The sequence below is a fragment of the Pongo pygmaeus genome, chromosome 10, assembly GCF_028885625.2.
Source record: "Pongo pygmaeus isolate AG05252 chromosome 10, NHGRI_mPonPyg2-v2.0_pri, whole genome shotgun sequence".
In the NCBI taxonomy this organism is placed as follows: domain Eukaryota; kingdom Metazoa; phylum Chordata; class Mammalia; order Primates; family Hominidae; genus Pongo; species Pongo pygmaeus.
This window is the reverse complement of record NC_072383.2, coordinates 68173247-68193849: the sequence shown is the minus strand read 5'-3', so window position 1 is coordinate 68193849 and position 20603 is coordinate 68173247. Positions and strand designations below refer to the sequence as shown.

General features: G+C 36.1%; 1 protein-coding gene and 1 long non-coding RNA gene across 5 annotated transcripts in view; one reads left to right on the top strand and one right to left on the bottom strand.

The window, feature by feature from the left end:
- Positions 1-20603, bottom strand: part of CNOT2 (CCR4-NOT transcription complex subunit 2) — a 109893-nt gene that overhangs the window by 36037 nt on the left and 53253 nt on the right. For 3 of the 4 annotated variants that reach the window (XM_054445028.2, XM_063646500.1, XM_063646501.1), the window contains exon 3: positions 6598-6720. In XM_054445028.2, coding sequence (XP_054301003.1) covers positions 6598-6720 — 123 coding nt within the window. Of the gene's footprint in view, positions 1-6597; positions 6721-15782; positions 15911-20603 lie in introns of those variants that run through there. The other variant, XM_063646502.1, reaches the window with a different exon arrangement.
- Positions 1-20603, top strand: part of LOC134737597 (uncharacterized) — a 33799-nt gene that overhangs the window by 10263 nt on the left and 2933 nt on the right. Inside the window, exons 2-3 of the long non-coding RNA XR_010122628.1 lie at positions 4999-5078; positions 19335-19400. This is a non-coding gene — a long non-coding RNA (uncharacterized LOC134737597). The remainder of the gene's footprint in view (positions 1-4998; positions 5079-19334; positions 19401-20603) is intronic.

The window sequence follows — 20603 nt, the reverse complement described above, 5'->3', positions numbered from 1 at the left end:
TAAAGTTTGCAAAATTTTTTATACAACTATAGTTTTAGACCAATGATACACATCAGTCACTCTTGAGGTAGGGCTGAGTTATACACCACTCTAAAGAAAACAGTAATATTAATAAGACAGTAGTGATTTTTCTAAAAAACAAAAAAAAAATCAAACCTTACAAATATTCCCTCCCAAATCCAGAGGATATGCAACCTAGATAATTAAACTAACATTCTTTATCTATACAATTAAACTATATATTCTTTCCCAATTATAACGCAACAGATCAAAAGATGCCTGATAAGTTCTTTTCTTAGGTATTATAGATTACTGTTACTGCATTAACTGAAAATATTTTGTAGGTATATTAAAAGTTCATTTCCAAATTGCAAGAACAAGAATATATAATAAAGCTTTAGTTGATCACAGAAGGTAAAAGGTTTATGGCACATGTATACCTATGTAACAAACCTGCAAGTTCTGTGCACATATCCTGGAACTTAAAGTAAAATTAAAAAATAAAAAAGGAAGTTTTATCCTTTTTAGTAAGTTTTCTTTTATGATTGTGTAGTGGCCTCCTTTATTCCAAATAATGCTTGATATCTTAAAATCTGGTTTTCCTAATAGTAATACAAATCAACCATCAAAAAAAGGAGGTAAAATATTTATATAAAATTCTTAAGAATCATGATTTTCTGTCATTATAAGCTATAAATGAAAAAGTACAGTTGTTTCTAAAGGCTGCAAATATAAGATGTTGCCAACATAAATGCAGGACTTAGAACAATCCATAATGTGAATACTGTCAAACAAAACACTTAAAACCTTTTTCATCAGATATTTATGTTTATTGAATAGTTAACTCCAGAAAACACACATTTTAGTCTACTTTCTCACACTGATTATACATCCACGAGTTACAGTATGCCTGGGTATCTACCTGCCCTCTCAAAATGGGAGAAGGGAGTAAGTAGGGAGGGGAAGCAGAGCATGAAGGTAAAGAGGCGGTAGGTCCCTAGGCCAATTACTTGAGATCAAGAACCGTAGGCTGATCCACTTACCACAGTGTGTAATATTAAATACGATTTTCTCTATGTGCCACTACATGAAGGTGGTTAGTAAACACAGCTTTACAGGAATAATAAAAGTAGTTTAATGTTAAATTTAAGAGTTTATAACCTTCAACACATTCATGTAAAATAAGCATCGATCAGCTATACGGACATATCTTAAAATTACTGCCTCAAAATGTGTCAAAAATGCAAATATCTAATTTCTTATAAAATCTATCCCTAAGAACCTGTACTTTTAAATTCTGAAGGCAATATTTCATGAAACAAATCGGTGCTAAAAATGGATTTAACACACAGTGAAGAAACGTGAATGTCACAGAAATGCTTTTTATGAGTATAGAAAATGCACAAGAAATATACTCTGACAGAAAAGTAAATACTATTAACAGAAAACAGTAAAAAGAGCCTAGTTTTGGAGTCAGAAATAATCTGGGTTTGAATCCTGGTTCTGCCACTTACCTATGGAACAGCCAATACTTGGTTTCCTTCCTATAAAATGAAAATAACTACCTACCTCACAGAGCTGAAGTGAAGGTTAAATGAAATAAGATATGGCATATAGTATGTGCTCAATAAATGGTAGCAGCAGCTGCTAATAATCTAATCTTCCCCTCAGTTGCAGAACTCTCATTAACAGGAGTGAGAGGGGGCATTCAGACTCTTGAGAAATGTATTAAATAATACCCTTAATTTATATAACTTTTTGCCCAAGGGGCTAAAGAAAGAAGTTTATCTTCACAAATTCCAGGTAAAATAAGGCGTAGAACTTGTGCTCTTAAGAGTGGCAAAAGGTAGAAAAAGATTAATAGAATGCTGAAAACAACAAGTTACAGCACACTCTAAAATCATCATAATAATCAGGTCTTCCATATCTCTCAGAAATCTACACTGCACACTGCAGTCAAACAACAACAATAAAAACCAGGAAGCAACTAGAAGAAACAGTAATGTGATTCTGGTTATTTCCCTAACCCATCACAGAACTTCTTTATCCTTTAATATACAGAATGTCAAAGAAATCCACAAATTGTTGCAAGGAAATACAACAAAATTTTGTTAAATAAAAATTCCATGACCATGACAGCAATTAAAAATGATATTTAAGTTTTAAAATATTATTTTTAAAAGACTCTGTATAATATACTCAAAATTATGGTGATAACATAATTCCTAGCACTATGTTATTATTCCAGGACTAAAGCCACAAATGAATTATGACTTTTTAACTGTACCATATCTACAAAGAGAAAAAGAGACAAAGAAAAAGGAAGAAAGCATATGCATGCACACACATAGAGTTCCAGATCTAGATAGAAGCTAAAGAACCTTTAAAATTGGAAAACGGATGACTTAAAACATGAAACTAATGAAATCTAGCAAACAGGCACAAAAAAAGAAAACTATGAGAAGGTAATACATTAAAAAGAACAAGGCCAGGCGCGGTGGCTCACACCTGTAATCCCAGCACTTTGGGTGGCCGAGGCAGGCAGATCCCCTGAGGTCAGAAGTTCGTGACCGGCCTGACGAACAAGGAGAAACCCCGTTTCTACTAAAAACACAAAAATTAGCTGGGCGTGGTGACGCATGCCTGTAATCCCAGCTACTCAGGAGGCTGAAGCAGGAGAATCGCTTGAACCCAGGAGGCGGAGGTTGCTGTGAGCCAAGATGGCGCCATTACACTCCAGCCTGGGCAACAAGAGCGAAATTCTGTCTCAAAATATCCCCAAAAACAAACAAACAAGAACAAAAGAGAAAAGGGGCAAGGGAGGAGGCAGACAGTAAAATAAAATAGTCATTAAGTCACAGAACAGGGTAGCTTACAAATCAGGTAACTGACGATATGCATCTACTAGGTATTTCAAATAATTTTCATTAAAATATTCTTAAGCTTACATAAGGAACATTTGAAAAATAGTGTAATACTCAATGTAGTTAATTCCTTAAACACTTGAGACTCAAATTTTTTATTAAAAACAAGTACGGCATTATATTGTCTGAATGTCAGGTTACAGCTGAAGTACAAATTTACGGAAAGACATATGACTGACTCAAGGAATGTTTACATTTTAAAGGTTTTCAATATTCATTGCTAACCTATTTTCTACAGTCTGTCTTAATTACAGCAGTCACTTTAGTGCCCCCCTCACAAACACTAACTATTCTCCCACTTAAAAAAAAAAAATCCTTCATGAGCTATGTACTATTATTGTTCCTATTTTACAGATGAGAAAACTGAAACATACAGAGACTGATGTCCTAAGACACACAGCTAGCAAATCAGGTAGCTGACATAAAAACTTAATAGTAGGATTTCCAGGGCCTACATTCTCAATCACCAAAAACTAATAAAAGAGTTTTACATAGCAGTTTGTTATAAAATAACTACACAAAGTATTCCATAGGTCAGTAAAAACCAATCTGAAAAATGCAATGAAAATGGCAACTGCAAAACCCTATTAAAACGCATAAAGAACAAGATTAAAGGGAGAAATATCCTTCTGAAAAACCATCTATATTGGTATTAATGTGCAACAATCAAAAACCATTTTTTTTAAAAAAAGGATGTCAAAGATTATTACCCAAGATGTTAAAATGGTCTACAAAGCTATGGCAATTCAATTATGTTGTAGTTCTGACACAGGATCAGCATGGTAAACAGAACAAGATCTTAGAAACAAGCCCAAGAATGTATGAGACACTAGTACATATAATAAAGGGATATTTTAATTAGCCATAAATTAATGATCTAACCCGGGTGGGCAAATTATTGCCTGCAGGACAAATCCAGCACACTGCCTCTTTTTGTAAGATACATGAACTAAGAAAGTTTTTATATTACAGATGGTTATATAAAGACCTATTATACAAAATAGGTTTTGATTTTATATATATCCTTGATTTTGCTTCTTGGTCCACAAAGCCTAAAATAGTTACTATCTGGTTCTTTAAGGGAAAGTTTTCTGACCTGTGATTTAAAGCATAAATGGTGTCGGGGCAATTGGAGAAGCTTGTAGAAAAAAAAAGTATTTGGAACCCTACAATTCACAGGTTAAACCAAAACACATTTCTAATGGACATAAATTATATGTGAAGAACAAAACATAAAAGTATTATAAGAAAGTAATTGGGAAATGTCTTCCTAAGTATGATCTCGAAAACAGAAGCCATTTAAAAATAAGACTGATGGATCACATTTAATTAAAATGACAAATATACGTATACTACAAATACCAAGAATTAAAGGTGAAAAACTGGGAAAATATTTGTAATGAATGACAAGAGGTTGTTATCCTCAATACATGGAGAATGCAAACTAGTAAGACTTAAGATCTCAATAGAGAAACAGAAAATGACACAAAAAAGGTACACAAAGGAAGAAATACAAATGAGCAATAACTATATGGAAAAGACACATCACACTGTGTGTGTGTAAAATTAATGATGTTTTACTGTATGTACATGAAAATAAGCTTGTCTATTAGCAAAGACTTCAATGTAATTGCTGGTATTCTTATTGGCATGGAGAGTGGTGATTACAGTAAAAACTGGTACAAACTTTTTGATGGAAAATATGTCTGTATGACCTAGAAGATTTAAATAATTGTGTATTTTCCAATAAAAATATTTAAAGCATAAAATTAGAATTTTAGCAATTATTTCTGATAGCATTATAGGTAATTTTTCTTCAAGCGTATTTTTAAAAATTTGTATAATTTACCTGTGCTATTCTGTAATTTTAAAAAAGTAACAGCAACAGCAGCCAATGTATGAGGTAGCTAATATATTATTACTCCTATTTTTACACAAAAGGAAACTGAGACTTGGAGAAGTTCTTGCTAACAGGCAAAGTCAGGATCCAAACACACATATTTGTATTGCTTTAGAGTCCAAGTTCTTAATTCCTATGCCATACTATGTTTTTAATTAATGTTTTTTAAAAAAGGTTTTGTGAATCAAACCATTCTGTTACTTCTGTGCCAACCAACTGGATCAGAATGGTGGCCAACATTTGTGAGTATGTGTGTAAGTATATATACTAATTCTGATTTTAAAATGTAGACATACAGTATTTCTGCTTTTGAGATGACATATATCTCTTTGTCATTCATTCTCTTTATATACTTTTAGATTTCAGACTGAAAGCTTCCTATCTTCCTAATTAGAATAAATGCATTTCATCAGTAATAAATATTTCATTAACATTTTCCCGGCAAACTTAACTTTCATTATATAATCACAGCAATACACACAAATTGTAGATTTTTGTTTCTGCAGCGATACTACCAAAAATATATCCCACATTCTTTATTTACAAGGTCAACACTTAAAATAGAAACCTGTGTAAATAATAATTCAAAGTTACATAGCACATAGCTAAAAGCGCAGTAAGATAACAGAAAATAGATGACATTATTCCATAAGCTATTAAACTACACACTAATTATCAACAAAGCCACAACACACATTAGTTGAAAAAAGCCCAATAATGCCATTGATAGTTTGTTTCCAAAATGACACAAGAATGTTCAAATCAAAATAAAAAAGGAAAATACAAAAACAGAATAACAAACATCCTAACATAAACCTAGCAGGTTAAGCTGATTTGTGAAATTCTGCAAAGACGAAGTGATTTACTAATGATCAACTTCGAAGAAAAACAAGGGCATTTGTTCCATATCTTAGAACTTTATAAATGCTTCAAACATCAGTAAAAATCTCATTAGGTTAATAGCTAGAGTAGATTGTTTTATACATAAGGAGATTTGGCATAGCAAGTTTATAAAGTGTGAAAGGTAAAAAAGTTGGGCAGGTGTACAAGGTATAAGAATGCAACTGGTGTGAATAGAGAGTATAGTGTATAATTTAAAGTAGCTTAACAAAATTTTAGTAATTACATTCTTTTTAAAATATTTTATAAATTTGCTAATTATGACTTGGTTGCATTCTAAATCCTTTTATCCCAAATGGGATTATTGAACTATTAGCCTTCCAAAGCATTTAATTCATATCTCTATGTCATCCATCACATTTTGAATACAATTCTTCCAAATTTTTCCTATTGTAGTATCCCTATGGCTGAACAGAGGAGAGATACACCTGAGGTCCAGAATTACAGCTAGATGACACAATAAGCATAAAGTTTTATTACAGCTTGCCATTATATCTTCAAGTCTGCGTAAATCTGCTTTCTGTTCTATATCTGCATTTGTTTTAATATCAAGCAAGTTATTTCCCATATTGAACAAACAAAAAAAATCAGTGATCTAGAAGTTATACATGTTTACTCCATGTCTTTGAGTACTTCTATCACAGTATTACCATATCCCAATTTGAGAATCATGGGATATTTATTTTCCCCATTAGAATACAAATTCATTGTCTTTGTATCCCAAAAGGATACAAGCACCAAAGGGACTAGCACTATGCTGAAAAGATTGTCACTCAACCACAGACAGTATTCTGCACTTGATATGCTGTTTTTCAGGAACCCAGACACAGACTTACATTGCTGAAAAAAATACAACATAATTGATTAACTTACATCTTTTTCTGACCGATGTGGAAACATAGAAGACTGGCTGTAGTACATGTTTTCATCATGGTAGTCACTGTCGACCCCCTCTACAAACTTCTTTCTTGAAGCACCAAACATGCTGTTTGTCACCTAAATAAAAATATTACTTTTATCAGGGGTAATACTTTGGAAAATGTTCAGTTTTACCTTACTCCTATGTGGAAAACAGAACATGAAGGGAGCATTGCTAAGATACAGAAATTGATCAACTAATGGCTAGCGGCGCATGTGATAAAGTCATAAATCTGATTATAACAATAAAGTGTTAGATGTTTATTTCCAGACCTTAAAAGTAGGAGAATCACATAAAGCCTATCTTAACAATTCCACTTCCTTTTAAAAAACTAAGTATATCTTACTCTTCAAAAATGGCAACCCCAAATATCATTTTCCCATACATAGATTTTTTAAAAATTAAGTTTAGGTTTAATTATTCACAATCTTCACATGCATCTTCCACATTTGTGCATTTGTCATCACCTTATTTTCTCAGTTATCTGTTTTCCCAAGCATTCATCTTTCCTTACAATCTAAGTTTATTGAAATATACCGTTTTTAGAATCGGTACATATACAGTGGCATACTAGAATTTTATCTCAACCAAGTACCCACTCATGTAACTGAAGTACAATCTTTCACTGATCATACTGGTATAAAGTTATTATTTCAATGATATAACCTGCTTATTCATTTGTTTTTCCAGTCTTTGTAACATCCAACATTAGCAATTTTGAGCTCACACCAACATAAATTGTTGTCGCTTGTTATCTGTGGAGAAATGGTTCTAGGACCTCTTCCCTCATGGATTAAAAAACAAAATCCACGGATGCTCAATTCTCTCACATAAAATGGTTTATAATATTTGCATATAACCTACACACATCCTTTCATATACTTTAAATCATCTCTAGATTACTTATAATATCTAATACAACGTAAATGCTATATAAATAGTCATTGCATTGTTCAGGGAATAATTACAAGAAAAAACAGTCTGTACATGTTCAGTACAGACACAACCATCCATTATTTCTCCCCAAACATTTTCAATCTACGGCTGGTTGACCCACAGATGCAGAACCCGTGGGTATGAAGGGCCAACTGTAATTATTAAAATCTGTGCTAATTTTTATTTTTAATTATTTTTAAAATGTGACCTCTATAAAATTATCAAAACTATTAACTGACTAAAGTTATTTAAGGTCAATGTGTCTTTCTCCTAACGGTACTTTGAAAATCAAGGTAAACCAATGTCAATGAGAAGGGAGATTTTAAAGACTTGAATACAAGGTGACTATGTCTTTTCACAAGTACATTTTTGGGGAAAACTCATCTCAAATTTGATATGTGTCTTGTACATTCATTATGACTAAGAATATTTTCTTCCATTATAAATAAGTGAACAATTTCCATGTCTCATTTCAAAAAACGCTGTAGTCACTATTACATATCAGTAGACGTGGTGAACTATGTTGCAGACTTTAAAGGCCAAACTTTACGTGGAACTCTGTTGAAGGCGCCCATGCTGTTTAATATTTCTTATTATTTTAAGTTCCCTGTTAAATATGTAGGAAACTTAATTATTTGACTGTCTTTCCTCATGAGGTCTGAAAACCTATTCAGTCAGGTAAAAATAAAGTCTAAGGACAGCTAAACTATTACTTTGCTATATGCTTTTAGGCAAGTAATCGCTTGAGGTGTGAAATACACAAAGATATTTTTTAAGGGTCTAACAATTTATTAGAACACAGGTACTTAATCTTTTTTTGGGAAGCAGACTCCTGGTGAATCTCAGAATGCTATTCTGTAACTCTGTTATTTCAGACCAGGATCCCGCATGCCTATCCACCAGCTCCCTAAGTAGTCCCTACTAGGGGGAAAACAGATGTTTCTTAGTGAGTAATTTCAAAAAGGAAACAGTGGCAAAAATCACTTTGGAGCTTGCAAATTAAGATTCACTACACATAAGATTTTAGAAGTTTGTTTTTTGAAAGTTAAAGATACATTTAATTATCTTTATAGAACTTTTACTACTGAGCTCTAATTCTAAGAAAGAATAAATATGGAAAATGCATAAAATGTACATAATTCAATAAAGTTTCAGGTGAATATCAAGGCATCTCTCATCAAATTTTATACACATAAATAAGCTCAAATTGATAAACTCTTCTTTTGACACTGTTTGTATAACACTTATCATCAAGACCATTATAGACTCCTAGAATTCTAAAATTGAAATTAACTGTATAGAATTAAAACTTTTATGCTTAATATCTTGCAAAAAGGTTTGGTTTGAAGGCAAAATTAAACATATGTTCCAGACGAAAGAAAATGAAGAAATGTTCCTTTTCCATCAATATCAGATTTTCTCAAGAGTCACTGTGTGTGTGTGTGTGTGTGTGTGTGTGTGTGTGTGTGTGTGTGTGTGTGAGAGAGAGAGAGAGAGAGAGAGAAAATATACCAAACTTAAGCTTAATTTCTGTTTTGTGTGGTTTGGCACAGAAATTACACATCAGTGACAATACTAATTATTCTTACATGACTTCAGCAAATAATTAAAAAACAAAACAAAACGAGAGTGAGACAGAGAGAGAGACGGATGGAGGGAGGGAGAAGTAAGGGTGTTTTACTCTCCCCCATGAATGCAAGCCCCCATCCAGAGATGGGTGCTAGTATGAGACAATTCTAATCCATGGCAAAATCACAAGAGAAAAAGACAACACAGGTTTTTCATAAAGCTAGATTTATTTAATTTTAAAGTGCCTGTCCTTTATTCTACATAGAATGATGGAACAGGGTAGGAAGTATTTAAAAATAATCAGGGAACATAAAACTGAGATGAAAACAAGCAGAGAAGTAACTGACCAGGCAAATGCTTGAAGGAAAAGGAGTCAGTTCAGAGCGTCAGCAAACCCCTCACTGGTATGGCTCAAGCAGCATGAACTTAGGTGGTGAGGGGTAGGAACTGATGTCAGAGAGACTGGTTGGGGCTAGATCATATAGTACACCTCGCGAGCCTGAGAGACTTTGGATTTTATTCTTTGTTAGACGGGAAATCAAGAGAGGATTTAGGGGAAGCTTAAGAGTAACTTAATTTGGCTTTTTTTTTCTTAAAAAGGTCCTAGCTACTCCATGAGGAATGGGCTAAAGAGGGTATAAAACAAAAGCAGGAAAATGCATTAGGAGGCCAGTGATAGGTAATGATGGCCTAATAAGGTGGTGAGTAGTAGCTGAATAAAGGATATACTCTGAGGCAGAACTAGTAGGAATGGATGGATGGATGATATGAAAGGGTTGAACTACACCCATCTTCTCCCTGAAAGAGAAGTTAGGGTACATAAAAATCAATTTCTATAAATTTCAAAGAGGATATGTCAATTATATCGAAATACATTGAAATTACTGGTTACAACTTACGTTAAAAAGTTAATTTGGTAAATAAAAATTTTAATAAATGGCAGTCATATGCAGCATGACATTTCAATCAATGATGAACCATATATACAACGGTGGTCCCATAAGATTATAAACAAGCTGAAAAATTCCTATTGCCTAGTGATGTCTTGATAGACCTAAGCAAATACATGAGTGTGTATATCAGTTTTCAACAAAACAAAAACATTTAAAAAGTAAAAAAACAAAAAAATTCAAATAGAAAAAAGCTAAGTATGAATATAAGGGAAGAAAATATTTTTGTACAGCTGTACGTGTTTAAGTCAAGTATTAAAGAGTCCAAAAGATTTTAAAAAATTAAAAAGGTTATAAAGTAAAAAAGTTACGGTAAGCTAAGGTTAATTCATTATTAAAGAATAAAAATTTTAAAATAAATTTAGTGTAGCCTAAGTGTACAGTGTTTCCAATGTCCACAGTAGTATACTGTAATGTCCTAAGCCTTCACATTCACACACCACTTACTGAATTTCCCAGAACTTCCAGTTCTGCAAGCTCCATTTATGATAAGTGCCCTATAAAGCTGTAACCTTTTTAAAAAAATGTTTTATATCTTATTTTCATTGTACCCTTTCTGTGTTTAGGTATGTTTAGACACACAAATACCAATGTGTTACAACTGCCTACAGAATTCGTATAGCAATATGCTGTACAGGTTTATAGCCTAGGAGCAAGAGGTTGTATCATCCAGGTTTGTTTAAGTATGGTCCACATTCACAAAATTGCCTGACGCATTTCTCAGAATGTACTCCCATTGTTAAGAGACATATGGCTGTAGTTTAAAATTAAATCAGACTTCATCTTAGATATACAGCATTAGAATCTTTGGTGTGTACAACTTGTCAACTTTATTCAAGCAAACAAGTCAAGGGCTTATATCTACTTTGTTAAGTGATCACCTTTTTATTTGACACTCACACCAGACTTTCTAAGACAAATTGAGATTTTTACCAAGAAAGAATATATGCATGTAGCAAAACCAATGTTTCTTAAACCTTTTTTGAACACAGATCTAAAACGTTTAATCAAGACATTTAATCTTTCGTTTGATTTCATAAGAACTAAGCAGCATATTCTAAAAAGTACACAGAGGTCAGGAATGGTGGCTCATGCCTACAATGCCAGCACTTTGGGAGGTCAAGGCAGGCAGATCACTAGAGGTCAGAAGTTCAAGACCAGCCTGGCCAACAACGTGAAACCCTGTCTCTACTAAAAATACAAAAAGATTAGCCAGGCATGGTGGTATGCACCTGTAAGCCCAGCTACTCAGGAGGCTGAGGTGGGAGAACTGCTTGAACACAGGAGGTGGAGGTTGCGGTGAGCCAAGATCTTCATGCCACTGCACTCTAGCCTGGCTGACACCACGAGACTCTGTCTTAAAATAAAATAAAATTAAATTAAATTAAAAATACAGAGATAAGTAAGTTAATCCTCTGTACCAAACCGAATCCCCAAAAAGAAATGGTCTCATAAAGAATTAAACTGGAAGACGTAATGGAGCCACTTAAGTTGGCTGGATTTTCCCAGTATATTCCTCCTTCATTATTTAGCTTAGACTAGCTATGAATTCCTAAGGCAGGACATTCTCAACATTTAAATACAGTATTTCAAAGCCAAATGTGGTAAATCAGAATAATCACAGAAATTTACCAAAAAAAAAAAACAAACTTCAGATAAAATAACCAAGAACTTCAGAGAAGACGGGTAAAGTGGTCCCTGATACAGGCAGGATGAATGGCAATTAGGGAACCAACGAAATAAGAAGCAGGGCCTGAAGCTACATAGAGGATATACCTAAAAATCCCTGAGATCATCACCTCAACATGACTTTGCAGCACTAATTATCTTAGAACCCAACACAAATCTTATGTTTCAGCTTAATTTTGGCTATTCACAGTTGTTACTGTTCATGGTAATCTCTGAAAAATGTCACTTTGACTCTCAAAAATGCTGTCTGTAACCTTTGTGATCTTCAACAATTAAAATTCAAGCTGATCAAACCAACCCTATATATTTATTGAAATTATTTATATCATCAATATCTTTTCATCTCTACTGTCATTTCCTAGCTGATATGGTTTGGCTCTGTGTCTGAACCCAAATATCACCTTGAACTGTAATAATCCCCATGTGTCGCAGAAGGAACCCTGTGGGAGGTGACTGAATCATGAAGGCGGGTATTTCCTGTGCTGTTCTCATGACTGTGAATAAGTCTCATGAGGGTGGAGCCAAGATGGCAGAATAGGAACAGCTCCAGTCTACAGCTCCCAGCGTGAGCGTCGCAGAAGACGGGTGATTTCTGCATTTCCAACCGAGGTACCGGGTTCATCTCACTGGGGAGTGCCGGACAGTGGGTGCAGGACAGTGGGTGCGGCGCACCGTGCGTGAGCAGAAGCAGGGCGGGGCATCGCCTCACCCGGGAAGCGCAAGGGGTCAGGGAATTCCCTTTCCTAGTCAAAGAAAGGGGTGACAGATGGCACCTGGAAAATCGGGTCACTCCCACCCTAATACTGCACTTTTCCAACGGGCTTAACAAACGGCACAACACATTATATCCCGCACCTGGCTCGGAGGGTCCTACGCCCATGGAGCCCAGCTCATTGCTAGCACAGCAGTCTGAGATCAAACTGCAAGGCGGCAGCGAGGTTCGGGGAGGGGTGCCCGCCACTGCCAAGGCTTGCGTAGGTAAACAAAGCAGCCAGGAAGCTCGAACAGGGTGGAGCCCACCACAGCTCAAGGAGGCCTGCCTGCCTCTGTAGGCTCCACCTCTGGGGGCAGGACACAGACAAACAAAAGGCAGCAGTAACCTCTGCAGACTGAAATGTCCCTGTCTGACTGCTTTGAAGAGAGTAGTCATTCTCCCAGCACGCACCTTGAGATCTGAGAACGGGCAGACTGCCTCCTCAAGTGGGTCCCTGACCCCCGAGTAGCCTAACTGGGAGGTACCCCCCAGTAGGGACGGACTGACACCCCACATGGCTGGGTACTCCTGAGACAAAACTTCCAGAGGAACGATCAGGCAGCAGCATTTGTGGTTCACTAATATCCGCTATTCTGCAGCCACAGCTGCTGATACCCAGGCAAATAGGGTCTGGAGTGGACCTCCAGTAAACTCCAACAGACCTGCAGCTGAGGGTCCTGGCTGGTAGAAGGAAAACTAACAAACAGAAAGGACATCCACACCAAAAACCCATCTGTACGTCACCATCATCAAAGACCAAAGGTAGATAAAACCACAAAGATGGGGAAAAAACAGAGCAGAAAAACTGGAAACTCTAAAAATCAGAGCACCTCTCATCCACCAAAGCAATGTAGCTCCTCACCAGCAATGGAACAAAGCTGGACGGAGAATGACTTTGACGAGTTGAGAGAAGGCTTCAGAAGATCAAACTTCTCCGAGCTAAAGGAGGAAGTTCAAACCAATGGCAAAGAAGTTCAAAACCTTGAAAAAAAATTAGACGAATGGCTAACTAGAATAACCAATGCAGAGAAGTCCTTAAAGGACCTGATGGAGCTGAAAACCACGGCACGAAAACGTGACAAATGCACAAGCCTCAGTAGCCAATGTGATCAGCTGGAAGAAAGGGTATCAGCGATGGAAGATGAAATGAATGAAATGAAGCGAGAAGTTTAGAGAAAAAAGAATAAAAAGAAACGAACAAAGCCTCCAAGAAATATGGGACGATGTGAAAAGACCAAATCTACGTCTGATTGGTGTACCTGAAAGTGACGGGGAGAATGGAACCAAGTTGGAAAACACTCTGCAGGATATTATCCAGGAGAACTTCCCCAATCTAGCAAGGCAGGCCAACATTCAAATTCAGGAAATACAGAGAATGCCACAAAGATACTCCTCGAGAAGAGCAACTCCAAGACACATAATTGTCAAATTCACCAAAGCTGAAATGAAGGAAAAAGTGTTAAAGGCATGCAGAGAGAAAGATCGGGTTACCCACAAAGGGAAGCCCATCAGACTAAAAGCTGATCTCTTGGCAGAAACTCTACAAGCCAGAAGAGAGTGGGGGCCAATATTCAACATTCTTAAAGAAAAGAATTTTCAACCCAGAATTTCAAATCCAGCCAAACTAAGCTTCATAAGTGAAGGAGAAATAAAATCCTTTACAGACAAGCAAATGCTGAGAGATTTTGTCACCACCAGGCCTGCCCTAAAAGAGCTCCTAAAAGGAAGCACTAAACATGGAAAGGAACAACCGGTACCAGCCACTGCAAAAACATGCCAAATTGTAAAGACCATCAAGGCTAGGACAAAACTGCATCAACTAACGAGCAAAATAACCAGCTAATATCATAATGACAGGATCAAATTCACACATAACAATACTAACCTTAAATGTAAATGGGCTAAATGCTCCAATAAAAGGCACAGACTGGCAAATTGGATAAAGAGTCAAGACCCATCAGTGTGCTGTATTCAGGAAACCCATCTCATGTGCAGAGACACACATAAGCTCAAAATAAAGGGATGGAGAAAGATCTACCAAGCAAATGGAAAACAAAAAAAGGCAGGGGTTGCAATCCTAGTCTCAGATAAAACCGACTTTAAACTAACAAAGATCAAAAGAGACAAAGAAGGCCATTACATAATGGTAAAGGGATCAATTCAACAAGAAGAACTAACTGTCCTAAATATATATGCACCTAATACAGGAGCACCCAGATTCATAAAGCAAGTCCTTAGTGACCTACAAAGAGACTTAGACTCCCACACAATAATAATGGGAGACTTTAACACCCCACTGTCAACATTAGACAGATCAACGAGCCAGAAAGTTAACAAGGATATCCAGGAATTGAACTCAGCTCTGCAACAAGCAGACCTAATAGACATCTACAGAACTCTCCACCCCAAATCAACAGAATATACATTCTTTTCAGCACCACACCACACCTATTCCAAAGTTGACCACATACTTGGAAGTAAAGCACTCCTCAGCAAATGTAAAAGAACAGAAATTATAACAAACTGTCTCTCAGACCACAGTGCAGTCATACTAGAACTCAGAATTAAGAAACTCACTCAAAACCGCTCAACTACATGGAAACTGAACAACCTGCTCCTGAATGACTACTGGGTACATAATGAAATGAAGGCAGAAATAAAGATGTTCTTTGAAACCAACGAGAACAAAGATACAACATACCAGTATCTCTGGGACATATTCAAAGCGGTGTGTAGAGGGAAATTTATAGCACTAAATGCCCACAAGAGAAAGCAGGAAAGATCTAAAATTGACACCCTAACATCACAATTAAAAGAACTAGAGAAGCAAGAGCAAACACATTCAAAAGCTAGCAGAAGGCAAGAAATAACTAAGATCAGAGCAGAAATGAAGGAAATAGAGACACAAAAACCCTTTCAATCAATGAATCCAGGAGCTGGTTTTCTGAAAAGATCAACAAAAGTGATAGACCACTAGCAAGAATAATAAAGAAGAAAAGAGAGAAGAATCAAATAGATGCAATAAAAAATGCCAAAGGGCATATCACCACTGATCCCACAGAAATACAAAGTACCATCAGAGAATACTATAAACACCTCTACACAAATAAACTAGAAAATCTACAAGAAATGGATAAATTCCTCGACACATACATCCTCCCAAGACTAAACCAGGAAGAAGTTGAATCTCTGAATAGACCAATAACAGGCTCTGAAATTGAGGTAATAATTAATAGCTTACCAACCAAAAAAAGTCCAAGACCAGATGGATTCACAGCCGAATTCTACCAGAGGTACAAGGAGGAGCTGGTACCATTCCTTCTGAAACTATTCCAATCAATAGAAAAAGAGGGAATCCTCCCTAATTCATTTTATGAGGCCAGCAACATCCTGATACCAAAACCTGACAGAGACACAACAAAAAAAGAGAATTTTAGACCAATATCCTTGATGAACATTGATGCAAAAATCCTCAATAAAATACAGGCAAACCGAATCCAGCAGCACATCAAAAAGCTTATCCACCATGATCAAGTGGGCTTCATCCCTGGGATGCAAGGCTGGTTCAACATATGAAAATCAATAAACGTAATCCAGCATATAAACAGAACCAAAGACAAAAACCACATGATTATCTCAATAGATGCAGAAAAGGCCTTTGACAAAATTTAACAACCCTTCATGCTAAAAACTCTCAATAAATTAGGTATTGATGGGACGTATCTCAAAATAATAAGAGCTATCTATGACAAACCCACAGCCAGTATCATACTGAATGCACAAAAACTGGAAGCACTGCCTTTGAAAACTGGCACAAGACAAGGATGCCCTCTCTCACCACTCCTATTCAACATAGTGTTGGAAGTTCTGGCCAGGGCAATCAGGCAGGAGAAGGAAATAAAGGGCATTCAATTAGGAAAAGAGGAAGTCAAATTGTCCCTGTTTGCAGATGACATGATTGTGTATCTAGAAAACTCCAGTGCAGCGTCTCAGCCCAAAATCTCCTTAAGCTGATAGGCAACTTCAGCAAAGTCTCAGGATACAAAATCAATGTGCAAAAATCACAAGCATTCTTATATACCAATAAAAGACAAACAGAGAGCCAAATCATGAGTGAACTCCCATTCACAATTGCTTCAAAGAGAATAAAATACCTAGGAATCCAACTTACAAGGGATGTGAAGGACCTCTTCAAGGAGAACTACAAACCACTGCTCAATGAAATAAAAGAGGATACAAACAAATGGAAGAACATTCCATGCTCATGGGTAGGAAGAATCAATATTGTGAAAATGGCCATACTGCCCAAGGTAATTTATAGATTCAATGCCATCCCCATCAAGCTACCAATGACTTTCTTCACAGAATTGGAAAAAACTACTTTAAAGTTCATATGGAACCAGAAAAGAGCCCGCATCTCCAAGTCAATCCTAAGCCAAAAGAACAAAGCTGGAGGCATCATGCTACCTGACTTCAAACTATACTACAAGGCTACAGTAACCAAAACAGCATGGTACTGGTACCAAAACAAAGATATAGACCAATGGAACAGAACAGAGCCCTCAGAAATAATACCACACATCTACAACCATCTGATCCTTGACAAACCTGACAAAAACAAGCAATAGGGAAAGGATTCCCTATTTAATAAATGGTGCTGGGAAAACTGGCTAGCCATATGTAGAAAGCTGAAACTGGATCCCTTCCTTACAACTTATACAAAAATTAATTCACGACGGATTAAAGACTTACATGTTAGACCTAAAACCATAAAAACTCTAGAAGAAAACCTAGGCAATACCATTCAGGACATAGGCATGGGCAAGGACTTCATGTCTAAAACACCAAAAGCAATGGCAACAAAAGCCAAAATTGACAAATGGGATCTAATTAAACTAAAGAGCTTCTGCACAGCAAAAGTAACTACCATCAGAGTGAACAGGCAACCTACAGAATGGGAGAAAATTTATGCAATCTACTCATCTGACAAAGGGCTAATATCCAGAATCTACAATGAACTCAAACAAATTTACAAGAAAAAAACAAACAACTCCATCAAAAAGTCGGCGAAGGATATGAACAGACACTTCTCAAAAGAAGACATTTATGCAGCCAAAAAAACACATGAAAAAATGCTCATCACTGGCCATCAGAGCAATGCAAATCAAAACCACAATGAGATACCATCTCACACCAGTTAGAATGGCGATCATTAAGAAGTCAGGAAACAACAGGTGCTGGAGAGGATGTGGAGAAATTGGAACACTTTTACACTGTTGGTGGGACTGTAAACTAGTTCAACCATTGTGGAAGTCAGTGTGGCGATTCCTCAGGGATCTAGAACTAGAAATACCATTTGACCCAGCCATCCCATTACTGGGTATATACCCAAAGGATTATAAATCATGCTGCTATAAAGACACATGCACATGTATGTTTATTGCGGCACTATCCACAATAGCAAAGACTTGGAACCAACCCAAATGTCCAACAATGATAGACTGGATTAAGAAAATGTGGCACATATACACCATGGAATACTATGCAGCCATAAAAAAAGATGAGTTCATGTCCTTTGTAGGGATGTGGATGAAGCTGGAAACCATCATTCTCAGCAAACTATCGCAAGGACAAAAAACCAAACACTGCAAGTTCTCACTCATAGGTGGGAATTGAACAATGAGAACACATGGACACAGGAAGGGGAACATCACACACCAGGGACTGTTGTGGGGTGGTGGGAGGGGGGAGGGACAGCATTAGGAGATATACCTAATGCTAAATGACAAGTTAATGGGTGCAGCACACCAACATGGCACATGTATACATATGTAACAAACCTGCATATTGTACACATGTACCCTAAAACTTAAAGTATAATAATAATAAAATCTAAAAAAAATAAGTCTCATGAGATCTGATGGTTTATACAGGGGGGTTCCCCTGCACACATTCACTCTTGCCTGCTGCCATGTAAGACGTGACTGCTCCTCATTTGCCTTCTGCCACGATTGTGAGACCTCCCCAGCCATGAGTCAATTAAACCTCTTTCCTTTATAAATTACCCAGTCTCGGGTATGTCTTTGTTAGCACCATGAGAACAGACTAATACACTAGAACAAGCCACTCCAATAGCCTCCAAACAGGTCTTTATTAATCTATTATTCTTCCTCTCAATTCTACTCTCCCACATCAAAGTGATTTTTTAAAGTAAAAGTTTTTTATCTTCATGGACTTGCTGATAAAAATTCCTCAACAGCACTCCCAAATCAATAAGGCTTATAAGATGTTTTGTAACCTCTGACTTCTCTCCTATGTCCCCTGACACCACCAAACCCTTGCCATACCTTCAGTTACTCAGAACACAAGTTAGTTTCCATGTCGCGGTCTTTGCATATGCTGATAAGGCAACTTAAAATGCCCTTTCTCCCATTCTTTGAAACTTTCACACTAAGTTAGGACTCTTGTTTTATACAGTCTCTGAAAACACTTTATCATAACTATAAAATAATAATAAATTATTGTGCCAGGGAATATTCTAAATGCTTTAAAATTTATTTATGTAATTATCAAGATAACGCTAGATAGTAAGAACAATTAACTATCCCTATTTTGTAGCTAAGCACCAGAGAAGTTAGGTTAACTTCCTAAGGTTATATATCTGATAAATGTGGAGATGGGTTTTGAACCCAGACCAATTTGCTAGAGTCCCCCTTTTTAACCATGATAGTACACTGACTCTCAAATATACAACTAACAGTTTAATGTGTGTTTTGTTCTTGAATTTGTAAAGGGAAAAGCAGTAAGGAGCAAATAAAAAGCCGACTGGAGGAGGAAGGTCCTTATATTGTGAACAATGGTAAGTAGAGTATACCACAATTCGAATATTTATGTGTCAAAAAGATCACTTTAGCACAAGAACAAGAATGGACTGATTAGGACTGACTATAGACATGTGAGACAAAAGCCAGTCTCTACAAGACTAATCACATGTATTTTACAGAAAGTTGCATTAATTTGAAAATGAAGTTATGCTTAAAAGAAATACTATTATACCTTTGAAGGAATTAGGATAATTATAACCAAACTCTTAATTTCATTATAATAGCTCTAATGCAGACATTATAGCATTACATATGTAGGACACATCTAGAACTTGTGTTAAAACAAAAACAGTTCCCTAGTAGCAACTGTTTATTGTAGATTCTCTAATGTAGGGAGGAGTTTTACTGCTAACATGTTGGTACAGGTGTCACAGGATAAAATCAATTGTCTCATTCACTGCTTCACACTGAGTACCAAATTTTCACTCCCAGCTACAGAGTTTGTACTCCGCTTGCATTATACAAGATGAAGAGGTGCTAACTGCAAGATATACAGTACCTGAGAAGGGGGAAAAAGTGTTTCTCAGGTGCTGTTTTCCTAATGGAGATCTGAGTAATTCAGAATTTGACTTCTTACTTTCTCTCTGAATTCCATATTCAATATCAACAAACACTTAATATATAAATATGCACAAGTTCTTGTCTATAAAATAGGCAGAAACTTAATAGAAAATCACAGCCAACTGCCATTAAGACTTATCTGCCTTTTATCAAGGTGTAGCCAATTAACATCTGAAACCAATGATGAGGAGTCCTAATACCTGAAGATAATCTAGTGTTTTTATAATTGCCCTTTAGAGGGAAAACATGATAGGTAAAAATCTCACAGACTGCCCAAATTCTATGGAAGTAGAATATTCCTATATCAAATATTATATTGTTACAACCTGGAAATATTTGTTAACAAAGATATTTTTGTTTTAGTAGTATTTTTTGTGATAGGATTTCAAACTTCTTATCCTGCTTCACAACTACTATAAATAATTCTAATTTTATTTAATTCTTGAAAAACAATAAAAAAGGGGGGGGGCTTAAATAAAGGACAGAAAGGCACCTACACTGCACAAAAAAATTCTAGCTTCTTAAAGAACAAAGATATTAATACTTGGAAATCTTTACAAAAAAAAAAAAAACTCTTCATGTGAGAAACAAATTCAAGTCCTCCGAGTTCTAGAACA